Genomic DNA, 24,096 nt, shown 5'->3' with positions numbered 1-24,096 from the left:
TGCATACGCGCACACACACACACACGCGCGCACACACATTCACACACATGCACACACACACGCACACACACACACACATGCACACACACACGCACACACACACACGCACACGCGCACACACACACGCACACACACACGCGCACACATGCACACACACACGCACACACACACACACACGCGCACGGACACACACACGCACATGCACACACACACGCGCACACACGCACGCACACACACACGCGCACACACATGCACACACACGCATGCACACACACATGCACACACACACATGCACACACACACATGCACACACACATGTACACACACACACGCGCACACACATGCACACACACGCATGCACACACACATGCACACACACACACGTACACACACACACGCACACACACACATGCACACACACATGCACACACACACACGCGCACACACATGCACACACACACATGCACACACACACATGCACACACACGCACACACAACAACAACAACAACAACCGCCATTCGCCACTAAGTGGCGGTGACGTCACCACGACGCTTGTGCCAGGCCATGTGCACCCTGAGGCCACGTGAAGTGTCGAACGCCCGCTGGCAGGAGGTCACGGGGCAGACCCAGGTGCCACGGGTCGACTGACCGAGATGACCGAGATGACTGGCTGATCCACCACCTGTGCCCCCTACTGTGCCAACTTGCTGTGCTTTAGCCACCCGGCGCTCCGCTCGTTGTTGTGAGCGTCGCTCCTCCGCCCTCCGTTGTTGTTGGAGGGCGACTGCCTCCAACTGCCCAGTAGCGTCCTTCACGAGCCTCCTCCACTGAGGCCGATCTTGACACCGCTGGTACCAGTCATCGGCAAGTCCACTCAGCTCCACGTCCTCCTGTACCACATCACTCCATCTCTTCTCTAGCCCGTGCCGCGCCCGTTTAGCCCCCTCGATCCGGCCGAACAAAAGCTGTTTAGGCATGCGGTGGCTGGGCATGCGGGCTACATGACCCAGCCAACGCAGCCTTGCCTGCCGGAGGAGCTCACTGATGGGACTTTGCCCAGATCTTTCAAGGACTTGTGAGCTCCTCACACAATCCAGCCTGGTTAAACCCAGGATGGATCGTAGGCAGGCCAGCCTACGCACACACACACATGCACACACACATGCACACACATGCACACACACACACACATGCACACGCACACACACGCACACACAGGCACGCACACACGTACGCACATGCACACATGCACACGCGCACGGACACACACACAGGCATGCATATGCACTCACATACATGTGTAGTGGTGGTATTGACGTGCGCCGACTGTGACAGTGATGGATCACGGGGCGGCGCGGGGTGCGGGGTTGGGCACGCGTTGTGGGCGTGGTGTGGACGCGCGCGCCGGGAGTGACAGATGACGGGGCGGCGCGGAGTGAGTGGTGAGGCACGATGAGATGTGGGAAAAGAGGATCGTAGCCAGCGCCCGGCGATTGGTCGAATAAGTGGGTGCTCGCAGCGACGTCCGCAGGTGGGGTATAAAGGGGGACGCGCGAGAGCACTCGGGGAGAGTTACCCAGTTGAAGACCCGAAGACGGAGCTGAAGACTTAGTCGCCGAGTAGCTAAGTGGATGTTGGTCATCCGAGTAGCTCAGTGGCGTTAGTCGCCGAGTAGCTAAGTGGATGTTGGTCATCCGAGTAGCTCAGTGGCGTTAGTCGCCGAGTAGCTAAGTGGATGTTGGTCATCCGAGTAGCTCAGTGGCGTTAGTCGCCGAGTAGCTAAGTGGATGTTGGTCATCCGAGTAGCTCAGTGGGCGTTAGTCGCCAAGTAGCTAAGTGGGTGGTTGTCACCCGAGTACTAAGTGGATGTTGGTCATCCGAGTAGCCCAGTGGCGTTAGTCGCCGAGTAGCTAAGTGGATGTTGGTCATCCGAGTAGCTCAGTGGGCGTTAGTCGCCAAGTAGCTAAGTGGGTGTTTGTCACCCGAGTACTAAGTGGATGTTGGTCATCCGAGTAGCTCAGTGGGCGTTAGTCGCCAAGTAGCTAAGTGGGTGTTTGTCACCCGAGATACAAAGTAGGTGTTAGTCACCTGTAACCAAGTTTGATAAAATAAAGAGTGTGTTACCCGTGAAGTCGTCTCCCGACGAGTTACTACATTACACATGCACACACACGCACACACACGCACACACAGGCACGCACACACACGCACACACATATGCACACAAGCACACACGCACACACATGCATGTACGCATGTATAGCCTTAACGGTATTGGTGAGGCAAGTGCTGTTAGCGAGTAGCACCTATGAAGGCCGGCAGGGCACACAAGTGGGTGGGTAGCCAGCACCATGCCCGGCCACCTTTGACTCCCTAGCGGCGATGTTTTATACACTGCACCAGCTATTCATTTGAGGCTGAGGGAGGCCCAGAATCAGTTCAGATAATCGTCACTGGTGTTGGCCGTGAGGTGGAGTCGAACTCGGTTCTCCCGGTACGTAGCACAGCGCCCTGACCACAACTCCACCGCCTGTGGGTTACAGGGTCCACGGCTGAGCCATCAGACACGCAACGTGGTTGCATGCAACTGCATTGCTTATATGTGGACGTCTGTGCGCAACTAGTTGCACCCTGCAGCCGGTTGCTCACAAGTACAGACACTCGGCTTTCAAGCATCAATCTGCTCAGCCATTAGTAGCGGCGCGTCTAATCGCCATGTGACACATCAGCGAGCTGCCACGACTCGTCATGATTACGAACGTGCCCCGTTTGATCTCCTCACTCAGACGCAGACAAAGCAGTTGCAGGCGATGATCACGCTGCTACGCTGATTTCGTGTTGACCTGGTCACTCTGGTATGGAGCCGGCTTCCATCTCGCCGACCAACGCAGCCTGCAAGCGGAGGCCGCTCGTCGCCAATCACGTTTGTGTGAGGGGCGTAGAACTCGGTGCTTTAAATTTTTCACGCACCAAGCTGTCGGTAAGCCCTGACTGTTTATTCCCCGATTCATTGTCAGGAAGCGGTAAGATTGTGTGGCAACGTGTGGCCCTGCCAAAGGTATTTGAAATCAGGAAATGAATGTACTGGTGACACTGCTGCTGCTGCTGCTGGTGTGAGTGTGCAGCCTTAGCATTTTAAATATATCATAGGTGACGTGTTGGGCAATGCCCCCTTCTTCTCAGCACGTAAACACACATGGCGATTTTTGTTTGTGCTATGAAGAAGATTCCCCTCCCCCTAGCCCCTGTCTCAAGCGATTCGAATTTCACGGTCGAAAGTCCCGCCCGGGAGTTTGCAGAACTGCGTTGGGAGAGTCACCGGCAGGAGGCGGACGCGATGCCGCGGGGAGCCGCAGCGGTGTCCGGGAGGTCAGCGGGCGTCCTGGTCGCGTCTCGCAGCAGAAGGGCAGGCGGTAGCTGCAGGGGACGTCGTTCCACTCGCCCTCCTCGTGCCAGATGAGCACCACGCAGTCCTCGCCTGACGAGAAGAAGCTGTCGGGCTGCTGGGGCCGCCAGTGCTCAAAGCTCTGGAGCGAACGGAGATCCGGCGGTGATGGTGGTGCTGGCGGCGAATGTGGTTGTGGTGGAGAAAGTACCGGTGGTGATGGTGGTGGTGCGGTGGTAATGATGGTTGAGGTGATTGTGGTAGCCAACCAGCTGGTGCATCTGCAAGTCATCTCAGTCAGGCAGCCCATGGCACCTTCTGTCAGCGAGCCTTCGACACTTCACGTGGCCTCAATGTGCACCTGGCCTGGCGCAGACGCTGTAGTGATGTCACCGTCACTTAGTGGCGAATGGAGGGTATTGGTATTGGTAGCCAACCGTGATAAACGGAGGTGCAGGGGAAGGACAAGACACTGAACTGCTTTTTGTGTTAAGTTTGTTGTCCATCCCGCAACTTCCGATTAGCACTGTTGGCTACGTACGGTGTGAAAGAAGTTCAACATATTGCCCATAGACTAACACTACCCATAGACTAACACTACCAATAGACTCAACACTACCCATAGACTCAACACTGCCCATAGACTCAACACTGCCCATAGACTCAACACTGCCCATAGACTCAACACTACCCATAGACTCAACACTGCCCATAGACTCAACACTACCCATAGACTCAACACTACCCATAGACTCAACACTGCCCATAGACTCAACACTGCCCATAGACTCAACACTGCGCCTCTGATTAACACGGTTGGCTTCGTATGTACATACTTATGGTGGTGGTAGCAACGTAGCAATATTGGTGGTGGTAATGTTGATGGTGATTAATGGAATAAATATTTTGACAAAATTTGACAATCGATGACTGGTCTGTGTCCATTTGTGAATATGAAATGTGGATATCATCAACATAAGCTGCCAGAGGCATATGCGTGGGTTCTATTTGTACTAATATTGTACTATTTGTACCAATATTGGTAATATTTGTACTGTTGTACTATTTGTACTTAGATTGTACTATGTGTACTAATATTGACATAAATCAAAGTTTAACGTTAGATGGCCAATGTTTGAAAAATGAGGATGATCGTGTTCGGTGTTCTCTCTTTTTGTGTAGCCGCTTCCACCCGGTATCTCCTTTATTTTAGCTTTCTATATGAATTCCTGCAGTCACGAAAGCTTTAAGTCAAGATTTAGCTATATAATTAAGTTATTTGTAAATTCAAATTCGTTTTCAAATTGTATTTGTTTTAATTCCACTTTTTCCCAATCTTATTTATTAATCTCTTCTTGCTCCCTAGTATTTCCATCTGCGCTTAAGGTAGCCGCAGCCACCCTGGTTCTCAATAATCCTTCACAATCCAGACAGGCCAGCATACTACCACCCGATTTCAAATCTTACATTCTGATCGAAGGTCATTGAACGTGCCATTTACAACCATCGAATTCATCGTTGGCTTCAATGTAACCTCAATGGCCAGCTACTTCTCGTTTACAACTCTCTCCTGGTATCTACTGACCATGGACCTCTCTTTCTGTGGTTGCCCTGGATGCATCGTCTGCGTGTGACACCACTGATCTTTCCGGAGTACCCTCCCACTCCACTATTCAAATCCCAACTAAAGGCATTTTATTCAGCTGGGAATTAGCTGATATTGGCGGTACAGCAGTGGTGCGCGGTATGAAAAAGAGCACATTCATCCCAATAATCATTAATTTTCCCGCAATTTGCAACCCCCGGTTAGAAAATCTTTGTGGGGTGGTGGAGCGTCAAAATTAATTCTCGTGATTTTGAAGCAGTTGAAAGGCGAACATCAGTTCAAATGTTGCTTTTAGAACAGTTTCTATGAGGACCGGCCTGTCACGCTGCACCGGTGCACCACCAATACGTCCGGATAGAAAATCACATGTCGGACATTTCGACCGATTGATCTAGAATAGTCATCACTTTTATTGGCATTCTAGCACCCTCCTGTGAAAGTTTCCTTGTGTGAGGTGAAATTGAGATTGTGCGCCGATTGCTCTTGCCAGAGTGAGGAGCTACCCCTTCGTATCATGAATAATTTCTGTAACTCTATTCCATTTCTTGATTCATTTATTCATTTTTAGTTTCTGAGAGTTTCAATTACTTAACAACAATAATAATTGCTATCAATGAGATTTCGTCCTTCATGTCATTATGCATATCGTTATTGTACAGCGTTGTGAGATGAATGACGATGTACGCAAAAATAGAAAATATTATTATTATTAATCGTCCAAAAATATGATTTCCAACAAACGCCAGAAAGAGTGGGAACTCATTGGCAACCTGCTCGTTTGTCCTCACCAGCTGGGAGCCGTCGCTCCAGCGGAAGTCTCCCTCGGAGGAGCGGTCGTTGAGTCCGATCCACTGGTAGTCGGAGCCGAGGGCTGTGGGGGAACGGAGACACGAGGAGGGTGGCGGTCCGAAGCTGCTCTCTCCGTTCAAGGCAAACTGGGCGGTGGCTCAGGACACTTCAGCCACTACTTTGGGCTCGAGTGGCGGGCGAATGTTAAGGGGGGAGTTTAATTGGTCACTGGATATTTCGCTGGTTGCTGGGCTGAAGTCGGCGGCGCATGATGTTTTTTAAACTAAAACGTCACGGTACTTGAATTCTAAATCTTGTGGGTTTCCTCTCCAACACACAACCGGTGTGCTGAACGAGCAACTAACTGGCATCTTTTGTTTACGTGACAAACCTTATGGATTGTCGGGTCGTGGCGGGTTTAACGACGCAATTATATTTACACGATCTCACCCCAAAACATCAATTATGGATAGTGTTGGTCGTGAAAACCTATGTGTTCAACTGACTATTTAAAATACGTTGTATTTAACTGGATACGGCCCAATGAACTGCTATATAACTCTTTTTCAGAAGCCACCTGGCTAACACAATTGATAACTCAATGAGGTGGCTTATCGTCATGTGGATATTTATAGCAGCCAAATACTCTAAACGCACGTGGATTGTAAATGTGGAGGGAAAACCCGGAGGGCCCGGAGAAAAATAAACGCGACTACAGGGAGAACATGCAAACTCCAAATATAGAGCAGGCATCCGGGTCGGGATCGAACCCACGACCTCCTGCATACCAGGCGAGGTAGTTAACATCTCATAGCCACTGTTGTGCCCGCAGCCTTAGCGATAGGTATACTTAACGTGGTGTGCCGGGTGCATAAATGTCTTCTGGGTGTGGTGCGATTTGTGTCATTTGCAATGACCTACAGTTCTTAAATACTCTGCTTGTGAAATTATGAATTTTCTTAAACTAATTATGGAACCTTAATATGATCATCAACATCATCACGATCATCATCTCGCTTGCTACCTTCACATTCTCATCATCCAAGAGTTCACCTGAGACTGGAAGACCCGAGGTGGACTTTGTAACCTCAACATTGATCCACCAACGAACACAAGCAACAGGATCAGGGTTAGGATTATGGGATAAGGCTGACCTAGCGATGATCTTGACTTGGGCCCCGCGATGCAAACCGACCTCTACTCCGCCGCCACCCCATGGCCAGGCCCCCCACACTCACCAAGGATGAAGTTGTTTTCGTCGCGGGAGGCGACGCTCGCCAGGTGGCCTCCCACGGAGCGGCACGCCTCCTCTGCCTCGGCCCAGGGCAGCCGTTGTGCCACGTAGCGGTAGCAGCGCCCCCCAAAGCCGTGCCAGCCGGGCTCACAGGGGACCGCCACCACGTCTGGGGGACGCGCAAGAGAGGGGACGCGGGGGAGAGGGGGAGAGGGGGCGCGGGGGAGAGGGGGCACGGGGGAGAGGGGGAGAGGGGGCGTGGGGGAGAGGGGGCGCGGGGGAGAGGGGGCACGGGGGAGAGGGGGAGAGGGGGCGTGGGGGAGAGGGGGCGCGGGGGAGAGGGGGCGCGGGGGAGAGGGGGCGCGGCGGAGAGGGGACGAGGGAAGGAGGGAAAAACAGCACACGTTAGTACACATACATGGAAAAACTGACATAGTGACTCATTGAAAACAAAGATCCCCCATATAGCCTCAATAGACTTTTTGGGGCAAGTGCTGTTTGCAAGTAGCAACTATGAAGGCCGGCACGGCACACGAGGGGGTGAGTGACCAACACCACGCCTGGCTGCCTTTATCTCCCCTGTGGCGATTATTACAAACCACACCAGGTACTAATTTGAGGCCGAGTCGACCTAGGGGATGCCCAGGACCGGTTCAAATAATTGTCACTGGTGTTGGCCGGGTCGCCGGGTTCGTAGCGCAGTGCGCCAACCACTACACGACCGCTCCCCACACTCACATTGACACACACACTGACATATTGACCCACAATGACACACACAAACACTGATACCATTACACACATAGACTACACTGACCCACGAAGACAATGATCCTCTGTGTAACCTTAACAGACTATCGGGGCAAGAGCTGTTAGCAGGCATCCAATAAGGCCGGAATGGCGAATGAGGGGATGGTATGGCCAGCACCATGCCCAGCCACATTTGTCTCCCCAATGTTTAAACATCGCACCAGGTACTCATTTAAGACTGAGTCGACCTAGGGGAGGTCCAGGACCAGTTCACATTATCGTCAACGATGTTGGCCGTGAGCAGGTATTGAACTCAGGTTGCTGGGTTCATAAGCAGTGTGATAACCACTGCACGATGTTTTGCCCTCACCTGCCTCACTCACCTGTCACACCGTCACGTATTTATCTCACCTGTCCCACTCACCTGTCATGCCAGTAACTGTTGCACCCTCGCCTGTCACCACCCCCACATGCTTGGTGTCAGATCCGGTTGGTTCCAGAGACACGGATCCGAGAGGCACGGCTTGAGACTCAAGTCCAGGAGATGTGGATACAGAAGACTGAATCTCAGGAGACGTGGGCCCTGGAGACTTGAACTCAGGAGGCACGGAGACAGGGGGCTGAACCTCAGGAGACACTAATCCAGGAGATTCGGGTCCAGGTGTGCCTGTTGAGATGTAGGTGTGTCCAAGTGTCCAGGAGGTGTGCGGTGCAGGCCCCGCCATCCCTAACCCCTCCTCCAGGTGCCCACTCCCTGGCTCCAAGCCGGCTCCGTGGGGAGCGGTGGGGGACGCTGTGGGAGATGCAGGCGATGAAAGCGAGGGAGGAAGCGTGGGTGCCTCTGTCGTAGCCCTGCTGCCGCCCTCCAAGCGCCCCCCGACCTTCACCAGGTTAAGATTTTCGCCCTTGAGGTCGATGTTGGCCCCCCGTAAAGCTCCAGGACCCATGTGCTCAGTGGTGAAATCACCGAGGCTAAACTGCACCTGCCTGTGCTCCAGCACCTCTGGCAAGGGCTCAAAGGATTCCCTGTGCTCGTGGTGGCGAGAGTCTGGTCGGGAGTCTGCTGTAAGGCCTCGTGAGGAGGTGTCTCTCGAGGCGTCTGCGAGAGAGTCTGGTGAGGAGTCTGATGGAGAATATCTTGAGGAGTCCGGTAGAAAGTGTGGTAGGAAATCCGGTGGAGAGTCTAGAGTTGGATCGGTTGTGTGGCCTGGTGGAGAGTCTTGTGAGGAGGCTGCTGGTACATTTAATGTGGCACCTGGTAGAGATTCTAATATAAATTTTGGTGGAAACCCTGCTGGAGAGTCTGGTGTGTAGCCTTGTGCAAAGTCTTTTGTGGATTCTGGTCGAAAGTATGGCGGCGTATCTTGTATAAAACCTGCTGTGTAGGCCGGTGGAGACTCTTCTGAAAACCTTGCCGTTTCTCCTCCTGGCTCCGTGCGAACGCTGCTCCGCTCTGCGATGAGATCACCCGTATTCACCGCTCCGTCCACCAACGCCGAGCTTGGTAGCAAGCGCAGCGTCTCCTTGGCGCCGAAGATGCCGCTGAGTCGGCTCAAGTGCCCCTCCGCCGGCGCCGCTGTGGAAGTCGCTGTGGTGGTGGCGGTGGCTACGGCAGTGGAAAATTGCACGGACGACACGTTGTCGTCAAAATCCTCCCTCAGGACGTAGTCCACCGAGAAGCCACTTCCTTCGGCCAAGCCCCTGGGCTCCTTCTCTTTCTCACCGTTTGGGTGCGAGGTCTCTGGAGCTGCACGAGACAGCGAGGAGGGCACGCGGAGGTCGGGGAGCTGAGGAAAGATCCCCGCACCCTCTTCCCCCTGGAGCCTCCCTACCAGGTAATCTGCACTTCCCTCTTCCTCATGGGTGCCACCATGATGAAAGTGCAGGGCTCCTCCCACCCCCAGAGTTGAGGTCTCCTCGAGGCCTCGGAGGCCCACTCTGGTTGACGGGGTGGCCCCAGGCGCAGTTAAAGGTGGGACTCGAGGTGGGGTCGGAGGGGAGGCCGTTGTCCTCGCGACCTCGCCTGGATGGTGAGAGGTTCCGTCAACTGCCTCATCTTTCAGGTCCACCTCCCCGTTCACCTCCTCGTTCATCACATTCTCATGCTCCACCACCTCATCCGCCAACTCACCCAACTTACCCAGAATCCACCCCGACCCCTCAATCATCGCCGTCTCGGTGGGGCTGAGGGACTCCGCGTAGGAGGGTGACACAATTGCAGGCCCCCTCTGGATCCCCTCCATTGCTACGGCGATGATGACTGTGGCCTCCTCCCCACTTCCCTCCACGTCCTCGGTGGTCGTTGCTTTCAAAAATCCCGCCTCCCCGAACACCTCCTTCTCCTCCTCCTCCTCCTCCTCCGCTGGATCTGTTTTCACCTCTACTGCCATCTTCTCATGCACCTCCTTGTCCCCTCTGCCCTCTCCTCCATGAGCAACGACTTCAGCGACAGAAGGAGGAGGAACATCGTTTGTCGTGATGGGAGACGTCAACAGATTATCTGTCTGTGTCGGAAAGACGTTGAGCGATGTGGCCCCTTCAGACAGAATCATCACTGCCTCCTCAGGCCTAGGGACAATAACGTCCAGCCCACGGTTGACGTCCGTCATGTCAGGGTTGACCCCCTGCTGACCGAGCGGGAATTCTGCGAGAAACAAAAGAGCGAGAGGTGGATTTAAGCGTCAGCAGCTGCCAAAGTAAAATAGAATCTGTCATCAACAGCTACCGCCATCATTTGGGGAGTCATCATCACCATAGCTTTGTTAACAAGCCAAGTGATTTCCTACTAAATTAAAAGACTATTTTAAAACTAAACTATTTTTGCTTTACCAGCCAAGGCCCACAAAGCTATATATCTCTTTTTCAGAAGTTTCCTGGCCAAAAGTGAAATCTCAACGAAGTGGCTTAACACATGGACATTTATAACAGCCAAATACTCTAAACGCATGTTGATTGATTCTAAATGTGGAGGGGAAAACCGCAGAATCCGGTGAAAAAAAATCCACGCGACCATGGGGAGAACATGCAGACGCCAAATATACAGGCATCAGGGTTGGGATCGAACCCACGCACTGCATACCAGGGGAGGAAGATAACATCTCACGACCGTGATGTCACTTAAATAAATAAAGTATATCAGTTCAAATTGCATCATCAATTCCCAAGCTTGGGAAAGGCAGTAAAACATGACCATCAGTGTGGGTTCCGTCAAGTGTGGTCTACAGGGGACCTCTCGGCTCACGTGACTCATCTAGAGCTCAAGTCTTGACCATGCTGGAGGGTCTATGATCAAAACATATTTCGCACCGTACCTAGCCAACCGTGTGATGATCAGAGGAGCATGTCATTTCGTTGGGAATCGCACACTTCTTCCCAAGCTGCCATCATTTGGCATCCACTCTCCTGCGATCTGCAGGCTTGAATTTCCAGATTTCTGAATGAAAGGTCACAATGTTGATATCTTCAACGTCAACTCTGGCGTTCCGCAAGGATCTGTTTTTGTCTGCAACACTACTACGTCTTCTTTGTATTTAGTTTGTTGTCCTTTCTCCACACCTCTTATTAGCGCGGTTGACTATGTATAGTGCGAAATAAGTTCAACATACAGTACTTACTGCCCATAGACTAACACTACCATAGACTCAACACTGAATCTCCGATTATCACAGTTGATTACGTACAGTGCAAAATAAGTTCAAAAACACACGTACATCATTAGACCTCCTTTGCAGTACCAAAGTATAATAATAGGGTCTTTACCCTTTTTTTCTGACAACAAAACTGAAACCTTTTTACAAGGAATCATGTCTGCATTAACCACAATACTTGTGGTCAAATGCAAACAAAAAACACACTGATAAGAAATGCATTGACCAAGCCCGATTAATGCATTTGGTTTTTGTATCAATAGAGCAGCGTGAAGTTGCGTGATCCATCTCCTTTGAGGATATCCTTGTCCGATGGGGACGGCATGAAAGCAAGACGCAGGATAACTTAATTGTGAGTATCGTCACAATTTGAATCATTTTTATTACTACTGTCCCCGTGAGACCGTCTCCCTCTAAACCCCAATTCACGGTGCAACTTGAATCATCTATATATAGTCATAATCTACGTATTATTGTCCGTGGGGTTAAAAACATTCGTAGCTATTTCAGTCAAAAGTGAGTTGGGAGAAATGAGGGAGCGACCTACAGTCGGATCTTCCACAGCCTCTTTCACCCACCCCACCGTTGAAATAGGTCGCTGTGCCCCTGAGTGCAGGTGGAGGGGTGGTGGTCATTGCCAGGGTCTCTTCTTCTCTTGCTCACTCCATGGGCAACTCGGGAGTTGGCCCACTCCCCCCCCAACTTCAACGCGATATTTTCAAAAAAGCCAAATGTCGTATTCAAATCCCCACAAATCACTTCCACATGGCACAGTTGTAATTTCCCTACGTGAGGTCCCAGGCTTCACTGCGCCCTGCTCCACAACTCTGTAGCCCATAATGGAGGAGGCCCCGGGTGGCATCGAGGCCAGAGTGTTGAGCCGGCAGGACTGAGAGCCTGGGTTCGAATCTGGGTTTCAGCCACTGCCTGCGATTAAATTGGGCTCTCAAGTGGAGCGAGTTGCTGGTCTCAGCCCGGTCACCAATAACTGCTTTCCTCAAATTAAATTTGGTTACGCATTCAAGGTACACACATGCAGCACTGCCATGCAATGAACATTGCTCCCATAATGCAGGGCGGATGGGGAAACTGCCACCCTGTATTGTGGTGTACCAAATATCGATTGAAGGGATCTCTCCGGTAGCTCTGTGACATCCACTTCTGTGGGGCGCATTCTACAACACAGAGGGTCGCGCTGCCTTGCGAGGGATCCGAAAGGATTCTTCGTCTCACGGACGATGCAACCCTGACAGCATGATCTGAATATAATCCGGGGAGACCGACAGGGACCATGCCAATCACACCGTCATCAACACCAAAGACAAAGCTTCCCCGTATAGCCTACAACAGACTGTTGGGAGCAAGTGCTGTTAGCAAGCAGCACCTATGAAGGCCGGCATGGCACACAGGGGATGCGTGGTCAGCACCACGCCTGGACACCTTTGTTTCCCTAGTAGTGATGTACTCATTTGAGGTTGAGGCAATCTAGGGGAGGCCCACGACCGATTCAGATATTCGTCACTGCTGGTGGCTGTGAGTGGGAATCGAATTCGGGTCGCTGGGTCCGTAGCACAGTGCGCTAACCGCTACACTACCACTCCCCATCATCAACACCAACCACACCTACATCAACATCAACCACACCATCATGAACATCAACGATACCCTTATCAACAACATCATCATCATCTGTTACTTGACGGTGCACCACATTAGTATAAATGAGTTCCGGAGCACCACACTATACCGCAGTTCCAAGGGTCCCCACTCACTTTGCAATGGCCGGGCTAAGCTCCCCTTCTCAAGGTGGGCAGGCTGGGTCCCAGTCAGCTGCCTCCACTGGGTCTCCGGTGGCTCCATCCGGGTCTGAACGGCCTCCATGGTTCCGGCCGTCACAGAGAGATGGGGACTGATCACGCTGAGGATAAACCCACCTTCCACCACGGGCTCTCCCGCCATGACCCCCTTTCTCCACGGTGACCCCCTCTCTCCCGCCATGACCCCCTCTCTCCCCGTCACCCGTTTCACCCACGATGACTCCGGCAGGATCAGCATGGGGCCCTCTGTGACCTCCTCCCGTGGAGCCGGGCTCAGCGTTGCCATGGCTGGACCATCGGGGCCGGCCTCGTCAGCGGCCACTCGGGCCAAATTCCGTGTCGTCGTCGCGGTCATCGCCGTCGTCTCCTCTCGGTCATCTTGGGCCTGGGGGCGACCGATAGGGTCGGACGGTGGAGATGGCGTCAGGGGCATGGGGACAGCAGGGATGGGGGTCTCTGACATGATGGCTCCAGTCGCCGACCCCTCGGGGGAGCCGTCTCCGCTGATGCCGTCCGACCCCACGTCCCCCCCCAGCGCCGTCTCCGCTAGCCTTCGGTCGGCTTGATCAGATTCCACCGTTGGGTGGGCCGCCTGCTCCTGATGATGATGATGATGGGGCAGCTGCCTCAATGTTGTTGTTGTGGTGGTGGTGGCTGCCGTTTCGAGATGGTCGTCATCTGCCTGGGGCCTGTCCCAGCCTCCCATGGGAGAAAATTGGAGCAAACCGGCGTCCTCCACAGTAACGTGCCACTTCTTCTCTGACTCAGCTACCAGGCTCTCGGAAGCCGCTGGCCCCGAGTCCTCGGGTTCACCGACCCCTAATGTCGCTTCCTTGAAGACCCCTCCTCGTCCTCCGGGCCCCAGTGTTGTGGCCGGGACTCCCGTGCGAGGACCTGACCCCTCAAGAGGTCCGTGGAGTCCCCGCGAGTCCCCGGTTCCCAGGGAGGTCACGGAGACCGGGTCCTGGGTGCCACGAGTGGAACTGGGGTCTAAGTTCGAGTGAACGGGTGGCGACGAGGTGGAGGCCTTGTTTTCTGAGAGGAGACATCGTCACCATCACTATCATTATTGCGATCATCTTTACCATCATCGTCATTACAATCATCATCATCAGAGGCAGCATCTTACATCTTAACCCCCACAGCCACACCTCAAGGGCCACCTTTCGCCAAGCGTCCCACTTTCTCCACTACCGATCCCCCTGCCCCTTACTCCCTCTACCCCCGACCTACAGAAGACGCTTGCTCCTCCAATTAGCACGGTCGGCTACATACGGCACAAAAGCAGTTCCACGTGCAAGCTCTATGAATATTCTTCAAGCCCAGGCGTCACCCTTGTGAATGAGTCCCTCTCCTGGCCCTTCACGAGTTCCCACACAGTTACGCAACACAAGCCCGCAACCCCCCCCCTGCACCCCCCCCCCCCCCCCCCCCATGCCTCCCTCACTCCACTGTCTCATACCCCGGTAGCAGTAGACCCCGTAGGGGGTCTCCGGCTCGGGGAAGCCGCTCTGGTCGGGGTGCCGGTGCAGGGTGCGAACGCCGGGCTCCCCGCCGCCGCAGTTGTCACGTGGGCGTGTGATGGGGTAGCGCACGCTGCCGTCAGCGAGCCAGCCGGCGTCGCAGCGGTCCAGGCCGTGGTGGTGCCACGCCGAGTAGAGCTGCCCCACCGTGGCCAGGGAAGCGCCGGCGGCGGCACAGGCGAGCACCGCCGCGGGGAATGGGAGCGTACCGGCCCGCTCCAGGTAGTAGACCTCGCCTGAAGGGGGGGGGGAGGGATGGTGGGAGGGAGGTGGCGGCAGGGTCAGTGGCGGGGGGTCGGAGGGATCGGTGGCTCCCGGGGACCGCAGCACTGGAAGTCAATTTGTCAAGGGATGGAGTGGTCAGTGGATCGAGTGGATCTAAGGATTGTTTCGATCATGGATGAAGAGAACGGTGGAACGATTCATTGAAGGATTGGGACATCTGATGATAGAGGCATAGGATCCAGGGATTGAGGCATCGGAGCGTCCAACTGCTAGTTCCAGGTAGGGGTTCTCATTAACATAATTAGCACGGTTGGCTGCGCACGGCGCAAAAGAAGTTCAACGTACCGAGGGGACCTCACCTGTGTGGGAGAAGGGGGTGACACCGCGGTCAAACTAAACACTAAACTACGAATCATTTTTATTTTACCAGGTAAGGCCCACTAAGCTGCTATGTAGCTATTTTTCAGAAGCGACCTGGCTACCACAAATGATAGCTCAACGAAGTGGCTTATCATGACGTGGACAATTATAGCAGCTGAATACTCTAAATGTGATGTTCATTCTAAACGTGGAGGGGGAAACCGGAGGACCCGAGGAAAAATCCACGGAACTACGGGGAGAGAGACACGTGAACTCCAGGCATCAGGGTCGGGATTGACAACACAACCTCCTGTATACCAGGTGAGGGAGTTAACATCTCGCCTTCAGCGACAGGGATCGAGGGATCAGAGGCTCTCAGGGGACTGCAGGACCGGAGGTCGATTTGCCAAGGGTCGGTGGATCGAGTGGATCTAAGGAATTGTTTAGATTGGGGATGAAGGGAATGGTGGAACTATTATAATTGAAGGATTGAGAAATCAGATGATGGAGGAATATGGGAATTGAAGGGTTCAGGGATTGAGGGATTCGGAGTGTGCAACTGCGAGCTCCAGGTAGAGGACATCACCCGTGTGGTGGAGGGAGGTGATGACGGGGTTAGCGACTGGGATCAAGAGATTGAGTGATGGGAGGATAAGAGGATCTGGGAATCAGTGGATCAGGTGACGGAGGGATTCAGGAATAGTGGAATTGGGATATCTTAACGTAATTTATATAGCGCCTTAATCAAGGCACTTTACACAGAAGTATCAACGGTACACCGTGTAAATGTAATGGTGGAGATGAGGTGAATGAAATAGATGAGAGGAAGCAATGTAGGTGAATCTGTGATGCGTGAATTCAGTGAAAGCAAAATAGATGACAGTAAATGATGATGAATGGATTGAATTAATTAATTGGGTTAATGAGTGATAGCTATGATAATATGAGTGAGGAGTGGAAACTTAGTGAGCGAAGGTGACTGCTTCATGTGGAGCAGGAAGTTTGTTCCAGTGAAGGGGGAGGGCGAGAAGAGAGAAAGAGACAGCGTGGGTTGAGCACCAGGAGGAGGAGGAGGAACAGAGAGAGAGAGAGAGAGACAGTGAAGACTGAGAAGGTAGAGGGTGAGAAGACGACTTCGAAAGATCCAAGAGGGGCAATATATGATGAGCTGGAGATGGAAGGATTGTGAACGCAGGAATCAAGAGGATCAAGAGCTCAAGGAATTGAGAATCTGTCCGATTGAGGGAACAGAAGGTCAAGGCTCAGGGAGATCGAGGATTCAAAGGCAGGGCCGAGAGATTGTTGAGGGATCACGGTATCGGGGGATTAAAGAATTGGGGGTTATGAGGGATCGGGGGATCAAGAGACGGTCGGTCCGAGAGGTCGCAGGGCCCCAGGATCGTACCCTGGTTGTCCCCCGTGTAGCAGTAGGCGTCGTACGTCTCCCAGGGGCTGCGCACTCCATAGGACCGCACCCCGGGACCCCCGCGCAGGTCCCCGTAGCAGCCAGGCCTCGGCACCACCACCGGGTACCTGGGACATGCACGCACGCCGAAACCTGTTCAGCCTGAGTCGACCTAGCGGAGGCCCAGCCCAGGTCTGGACACGAGAGGTGGTGGTGGTGATGGTGGTGGTGACGAAGCGGCACATCGGTGGCGCGTTCACCCAGCTAGTTTGCAAAGGTTCCATGGATCTAACACAGCGACCGCCCTGGTTAACGCTGCACCGTGCGGAACAACCGTAATCATGCGACCACGTGCCGTCTGCCTTGCAGTGGACGTTAACAACCCCCCGTATGACGTCCCCCCCCCTTCTCCTCTTCTTGCCCCAACTCCCAAACTCTCCCTGATACCCTCATCTTCGTTAGGTTGGTTACACTTCCCTTCCCCCGTCACCACCCCCCCCCCCCCCAACCAGTGGCTACTGATTGCACGCTGCCATCGTTGATGGGGGGCCACTGACCGGACGCTGCCATCGTTAAGCCACCCGGCGTCGCACTGGTGGAGGCCGTCGTGCAGGGCGGCCGACAGCTGCAGGGGGCTCGCCAACACCCCCCCCACTCGCTCACATGCCTCCCGAGCCCCCCGCAAGTTGAGCGCGTAGCGACCCTGGGGGGCCCGGTAATGGAACACCACGCCTGATGGGGGGGGGGGGGTGGGGGAGAGGAAGAGGGGGAATTGTGTTATCGCACAGTGATGGTGGTGTAGGTGATGTAGGTAGTGGTGGTGTTAATGGTGGTAGCGATGATGGTGGTAGTGCTCTTGATGGTGGTAGTGGTGGTGGTGTTGATGGTGAACATGATGGTGGTAGTGATGGTATAACAACTACAGGGACATCTCCCTCCTCAGTGTGCCGGGAAAGGTCCTGGCAAGGATTATTCAACATCGCCTTGCCAGGCATGCTGAGGAGAGGCTTGCTGAGCCCCAATGTGGTTTCAGGCCAAAACAGTCCTGCACAGATGCCATATTTTCTGTCCTTCTACAGTAGAGATGTAGGGAATTCCAACAAGACCTACATCTCTGCTTTATTTACCTGGTCAAGGCCTATGATACCATCAATAGGCATGGGCTCTGGGTTGTTCTTCATGCATTCGGAGTCCCTGACTCACTGCTCACAATTCTTAAGGGCCTTCATGATGGTGGGCAAGCCCGGGTAAAACTACGTGGCTGGGAGTCGGAGCCATTCCCTGTTCACCTTGGGGTGCGATAGGGATGTCCTCTGGCTCCCAAATAATTTTACATATTTTTTGACCACGTAGTTTGTGAAGCCTTTTATGACTGTACCGGAGGAATCTCCATCTGATACAAATACAATGGGAGGCTGATCGATGCCCAGGTGCAGTCAAGGGATAGCTCCCTATCGGTCAACCATGTTATGTATTCTGATGATCTGGTGATTGCTGCTCACTCAGAGGAGGAGTTGGAGGCACTGCTGCTGAACCTGGAGCGTGCGACTAAGAGCCCCACCAAAAATAAGCACCTGCCTCAGTATTTTGTGCCATCAAACACTCCACCTACCCAATTCCCCATTGGTGATAGGGCAGTTGTGGAGAGAGTGGAGAGTTTTCCATACCTGGGCAGTGTGCTTGTGACCAGCTCCGGTTTGACAGCAGAGGTCTCGCTCCAAATTAGTCGAGCGGCATTATCTTTTCATCGGATGCTTAACACTGTGTGGAAGCGACCCGATCTGTCGCTCCACACGAACTTTGGGTCTTTCGGCCATGGTCATGCGCTCCCTTCTTTTTGCTTGCGAAACGTGGACCCCCTTAATGGAACATCTTCGCCGGTTAGAAACATTTAGGCTGGCCTGCATACGATCCATCCAAGGTTTAATCAGGCTGGATTGCGTGAGGAGCTCACAAATCCTTGAAAGATCTGGGCAAAGTCTCATCGGTGAGCTCCTACGGCAAGCACGGCTGCGTTGGCTGGGTCATGTAGCCCGCATGCCCAGCGAATGCATGCCTAAACAGCTTGTGTTCAGCCGAATAGAGGCGGGGCTAAACAGGTGTGGTACCGGCTATAGAAGAGATGAAGTGATGTGGTACAAGAGGATGTGGGGCTGAGTGGACTTTCCGATGACTGGTACCAACAGTGTCAAGATCGGCCTCCAAGGAGGAGGCTCGTGAGGGACGCTACTGGGAAGTTGGAGGCAGTCGCTCTCCAGCAACAATGGAAGGCAGAGGAGCGACGCTCACATCAATGAGCGGAGCGTCGGGCGGCTAAAGCACAGCAAGTTGTCACAGTAGGGGGCACAGGTGGTGCATCAGCCACTCATCTCAGTCAGTCAACCCATGGCACCTGGGTCTGTCCTGTAACCTGCCAGCGGGTGTTCAACACTTCATGTCGCATTAAAGTGCACTTAGGCTGGCACAAGCGCCGTGGTGACGTCACCGCCACTTAGTGGCGAATGGCGGTTGTTGATGTTTGTGTTGATGGTGGAGGTGATGGTGGTAGTGGTGGTGTTGATGGTGATGTTGAATGTGGTAGTGGGCTGTTGATGGTGGTTTTGATGGTGGTAATGGTGGTGTTGATGGTGGAGGTGATGGTGGAGGTGATGGTGGTGTTGATGGTGGAGGTGATGGTGGTAGTGGTGGTGTTAATGGTGGAGGTGATAGTGGTCGTGGTGGTGTTGATGGTGGTGTGAATGGTGGCAATGGTGGTGTTAATGGTGGAGATGGTGGTGGTCATGGTGGTGTTGATGATGGTGGAGATGCCGGGCGTGGTGCTGAGCTGGTCTTCATAGCTGCTACATGGCTAACATCACTTGCCCCAACAGTCTGTCAGGCTATATGGGGGATCTTGATTTAAAGCTTTCGTGACTACAGGGATTCATATTCTTGGTTCTTTCGGTAAAGTCACGTAGAAGGGAAATAATAAAATAATATTTATATTATTGTTTTATATTAATATTATTTTATTATTTCCCTTCTACGTGACTTTACCGAAAGAACCAAGTATATGGGGGATATTTGTCTTTGGTGATGCTAATAGTAGAGGTAGTGGTGGCGTTGGTGATGATAATAGAGGTGGTGGTGGTGTTGATGGTGGTGGAGGTGGTAGTGGTGTTGACAATGGTGGTGGTGGTGGTGGTTGTGGAGGTCGTGGTGGTGATGTGGCCGTGTTATTGATGATGGTTGTGGTGCTGACGCTAATAATAGTGATGACGCTACTGCTGCTGCTGCGTTTGATGCAAGTGGTCATGATGGCGATCATGTGGCTTGTGCTGATGATGACGCTGCTACAGGTGATGATGGTCGTTGTGCTGGATTGATGATGATGCAACTTATGATCCTCATGATGTTGCTGCTGTAACTGATGCTAATGTTGATGCTGTTACTAATGTTGCTAGTGACGATGCTACCGATATTGGTGATGCAACCAATGTTGCCATCAATGATGCTTCTACTGACACTTCTGATGATGATGCTACTACTGATGCTGATGAGACTTCTGCTGATGATGCTGCTGCTACTGCTGATGCTGCTACTGATGATGATGCTACTGCTGCTGCTACAGATGCTGCTGTTACTGATGATGATGCTACTACTGATGCGGCTGCTACTGCTGTTGATGATGTTGCCGCTGATGATGCTGCTGCTACTGCTACTGATGATGCTGCTGCCGATGATGAATCTACGAATGATGACGCTGCCCCCCCCCCCCGCCCCTTTCCCCCACACCCCCTCCCCCACCTTCCACGTATAGCCTCACGGCCCTCTTCAGGTCCTCCAGGCCCATCATGGCCTCGCAGAGGTAGAGCCCTCGGTCCCCGTCCCGGAGATCCCCCAGAGCCAGGGACCCGTCCCGGGGGTCCGTGGCGAACGCGGGGAGGGAGGCGCGCCCCTCGTAGGCGGGGGCCACCGCCTCGCGACTCCCCGCCGCCGCCGCCACCGCCGCGGGCAGCGGCCCCCCGCCACGCTCGCGGCTCAGCAGGGTCCACTTGACGCGGGGCAGCGGGGGCAGCCTCTCCTCCGCGGAGGGCGGCGGCAGCGGGGGCACGGGGCAGGGCAGCAGCGCGGAGCCCGAGAGGGACGCTCGCACCTCCACCACGGGCAGCCACGCCGCCGAGACGGAGCCTGGGAGAGCCGCGTTGGGGATGGGAGACACGGGGGGGGGTGGGGGGTCGGACGGGTCGGGGGAGGATGGGAGACACGGGGGGGGATGGGGGGTCGGACGGGGTCGGGGGGTCGGGGGGGGATGGGGATGGGGGAGATGGAAGTCAGAGGGGCATGGGGGGGGTCACAGGAATCCACTACCTGACTAACTAATTAATTAGAATCAGAATCTGCATTGAAATTGTAGGAATCCGGTGAACTATGAAGCTCTTCTTCACAGCAATGAATTGCCACTGTGAAGGTGCCGCCGCGGCTGGCAGAAGCGTCTCCACCGAAGGGAGCTGTGGGGCCCGTGTGGTCTCCCCGTCCACGCCAGTCACACCAGTAGTGGTGCCCACACCCGACGTGTCCATCGATGATTTTGGGGCCCAGCATCAATGACAACACAACACCGGTGCGATGCGTAAAGAGGGTGGATGTTAGGGAGCGTTCTCGCAGCGGTTAGCGCGCGGCGATACGAACCCCGCGACCCAAGTTGGATTCCCGCTCACGGCCAACACCGGTTATGATTATTTGAAACTGGTCCTGGGTTTCCCCTAGGTCGACTCCGCCTCCAAATGAGTACCTGCTGTGGTGTGTAGCAAACATCGCCACTCGGAGCACAGAGGCAGCCGGGCCAGCTGTTCGCCACCCACCACGTCGTGTCAGAGGTCGCAATCGGGTACCCGATACCCGTACCCTACCCGATACCCAGCTACCCGACCCTGGTGCGGCCGGGTACGGGTAGGCCGTGAGTCACTGGTGAGTAACCGTTTGTCACTCATTTCCCAACGTCTTGTCTCTCCTCACAATTCAAGTTCCTAGAATCCTTCCACCCGCGCCTGCAACATGGCTTCATCCCAGAGGTCGCAATCGGGTACCCGATACCCGTACCCTACCCGATACCCGGCAACCCGTACCCGGCCGGGTACGGGTACCCGTACTCGGCCGGGTACGGATACGGGTACCCGTTTGCGACCCTGGTGCGGCCGGGTACGGGTAAGGAATCAAAACCCGTTTGCGACCTCTGCGTCGAACGGCACTTGCCCCAAATCTGCTCAGGCTACACGGGGAATCTTTGTCTTGGAGGGGGGGGGGGAGTCCCCACCCCTCCCCCCCACCCTGTGGATGCACGACACTGCAGCCCAGGACACGCTCGGACACGCGCTGAGTGGCACCCACGCTGCGCGAGAGAAGCGGTGACGACGACGAGGATGAAGATGTTGGCCCAGGTCGCCGCTGCTGCCTCAGCTGTGCGAGGCCCCGCCATGTCTCGCTGAGTCTGGGAAAGAGTCGGGAGGGGCGGGGGGCATGTTGGATTTATTTTGCAATATACGTAGCCAACCGTGATAATCGTAGGTGCAGTGTTGAGTTTATGGGAGTTTATGGGCAGTGTTGCATCTATGTGTAATATGAGGATATATCCGGCTCACTGACGTATCACAACTCGTTATGGTGATTGGCTCTGCCGGTCCTGGTTTACAGCCAATGGAGGGAGGCCTGGGGGCATGGCCCTGACGTGATGGAAAGGTGACAGCTATCAGGATTGGTTCTGCTGGCTTTGGCCACAGCCAATGGGGAGATGAGTCAGGGGCGTGGTCCCGGGCGCTGATGAGGGAGCCTGGAAGATTCCATGCTGGCTAACGAGGATTGGCGGAAACGTACCACATGACCCGGGTATTAAATAGGGGTGGAGACGAACGACACGTGGTCAGAACGGGAACGAACAGAGGAAGGGGGCCACACGGGAGCGGGGCTCCGAGTTGCCACGTGGCAGTGCGTCTGTCTCTCTATCTGTCCCTCTCACGCTGCCTATCAGCAGTGTGAAGTAAATGTAACATAAGTTGAATAAAAGACGGATTCCAGAAGTCGTCTCAACGAGCTTTATTACATATGGGTAGTGTTGAGTCTATGGGTAGTGTTGAGTCTATGGGTAGTGTTGAATCTATGAGCAGTGTTGAATCTATGGGAAGTGCTGAATCTCCATAAGAGTTTTTTTTTGGGTTAGATCGCGTAAATCTATAAATGTGTCGTAAAACCCGCCACCACCCGACACAGCCAACTCGTAAGGGTTGTCACGTAAACAGAACGTGGCCAATTCGTCACTAGTACAGCACTAACTGGTGGAGAGCCAAGCCACAACGTTTACAATCTGACTAGTTGGCTGTGTCGGGTGGTGGCGGGTTTTAACGACACATTTATATATTTACGCGATCTAACCCAAAAAAAAGCGTCTATTATGGATGATATTGGTCGAGAAAGCCTACGTGTTGAAGTGTTGAATCTATGGGTAGTGTTAGTTTATGGACAGTATCTATGTATGTTGAACTTCTTTCGCACGGTACGTAGCCAACCGTGCTAAATTGGAGGCGACGTTTCAGGCACGTGGCCTGCAAGCATTAGGGCATTAGTCTGCTGCCAGGAGGGGGGGAGCGATGTTGCCGCTGCTGCTCCTGCTGCTGCGTGTGATCCCGATCGAATCGGTTCGCGAGTCACGACACCTGATGATGAGTTACTCCCACAGTCAGGGCCCGCGGGGGTGGGGGGGAGGGGGGTATCGATCCGCGTGAGGCCCGATGAGATCGTTCATTCGCGGTGACATTTTTTGTTTGAAATTTGGCAAAATGTTGAACCTCGACGGCGCCTGCTGCGTCACGCAACTTGGGGCCTCGCTCCTGGCGAACGGCGTCACGGGGTCTTTAACGTCCCCGGTTGTAGCACGGCGGGTGGGGCGGGGGGGCTACAGAAGCAGCAGCAGCAACGGTGCAGACACCACGTGACGAGCACTAATTACTGCTAATTGGCTGCTGTCAGGTCGAGCTACCCCGACTGCCCCCCCCCACACTCCCTGCCCCCCCCACACTCCCTGCCCCCCACACTCCCTGCCCCCCACTTCCCCACGCTCCCTGCCCCCCCTCCCCACACTCCCTGCCCCCCACACTCCCTGCCCCCCACTTCTCCACGCTCCCTGCCCCCCCTCCCCACGCTCCCTGCCCCCCCTCCCCACGCTCCCTGCCCCCCACACTCCCTGCCCCCCACACTCCCTGGCCCCCACACTCCCTGCCCCCCACTTCTCCACGCTCCCTGCCCCCCCTCCCCACACTCCCTGCCCCCCCTCCCCACGCTCCCTGCCCCCCCTCCCCACACTCCCTGCCCCCCACACTCC

At 54.3% G+C, this 24,096-nt stretch overlaps 1 protein-coding gene across 1 annotated transcript in view; it reads right to left on the bottom strand.

The window, feature by feature from the left end:
* The window catches only part of LOC144950699 (neurocan core protein-like), a 37,789-nt gene that overhangs the window by 3,626 nt on the left and 10,067 nt on the right, over positions 1-24,096 (bottom strand). The window contains exons 2-11 of the mRNA XM_078880773.1: positions 22,113-22,212; positions 20,529-20,912; positions 17,300-17,474; positions 16,743-16,870; positions 14,692-14,988; positions 13,185-14,264; positions 8,190-10,409; positions 7,020-7,184; positions 5,781-5,863; positions 3,321-3,528 (exon numbers count right to left, since the gene is read on the bottom strand). Of these exons, the coding sequence (XP_078736899.1) occupies positions 3,321-3,528; positions 5,781-5,863; positions 7,020-7,184; positions 8,190-10,409; positions 13,185-14,264; positions 14,692-14,988; positions 16,743-16,870; positions 17,300-17,474; positions 20,529-20,912; positions 22,113-22,200 (4,828 nt within the window). The 5' untranslated portion in view covers positions 22,201-22,212. The remainder of the gene's footprint in view (positions 1-3,320; positions 3,529-5,780; positions 5,864-7,019; positions 7,185-8,189; positions 10,410-13,184; positions 14,265-14,691; positions 14,989-16,742; positions 16,871-17,299; positions 17,475-20,528; positions 20,913-22,112; positions 22,213-24,096) is intronic.

This window comes from Lampetra fluviatilis, chromosome 59 (assembly GCF_964198595.1).
Source record: "Lampetra fluviatilis chromosome 59, kcLamFluv1.1, whole genome shotgun sequence".
Lineage (NCBI taxonomy): Eukaryota > Metazoa > Chordata > Hyperoartia > Petromyzontiformes > Petromyzontidae > Lampetra > Lampetra fluviatilis.
Note: the sequence above shows the minus strand (reverse complement) of the source record. Positions and strands in the feature narration are given on the sequence as shown.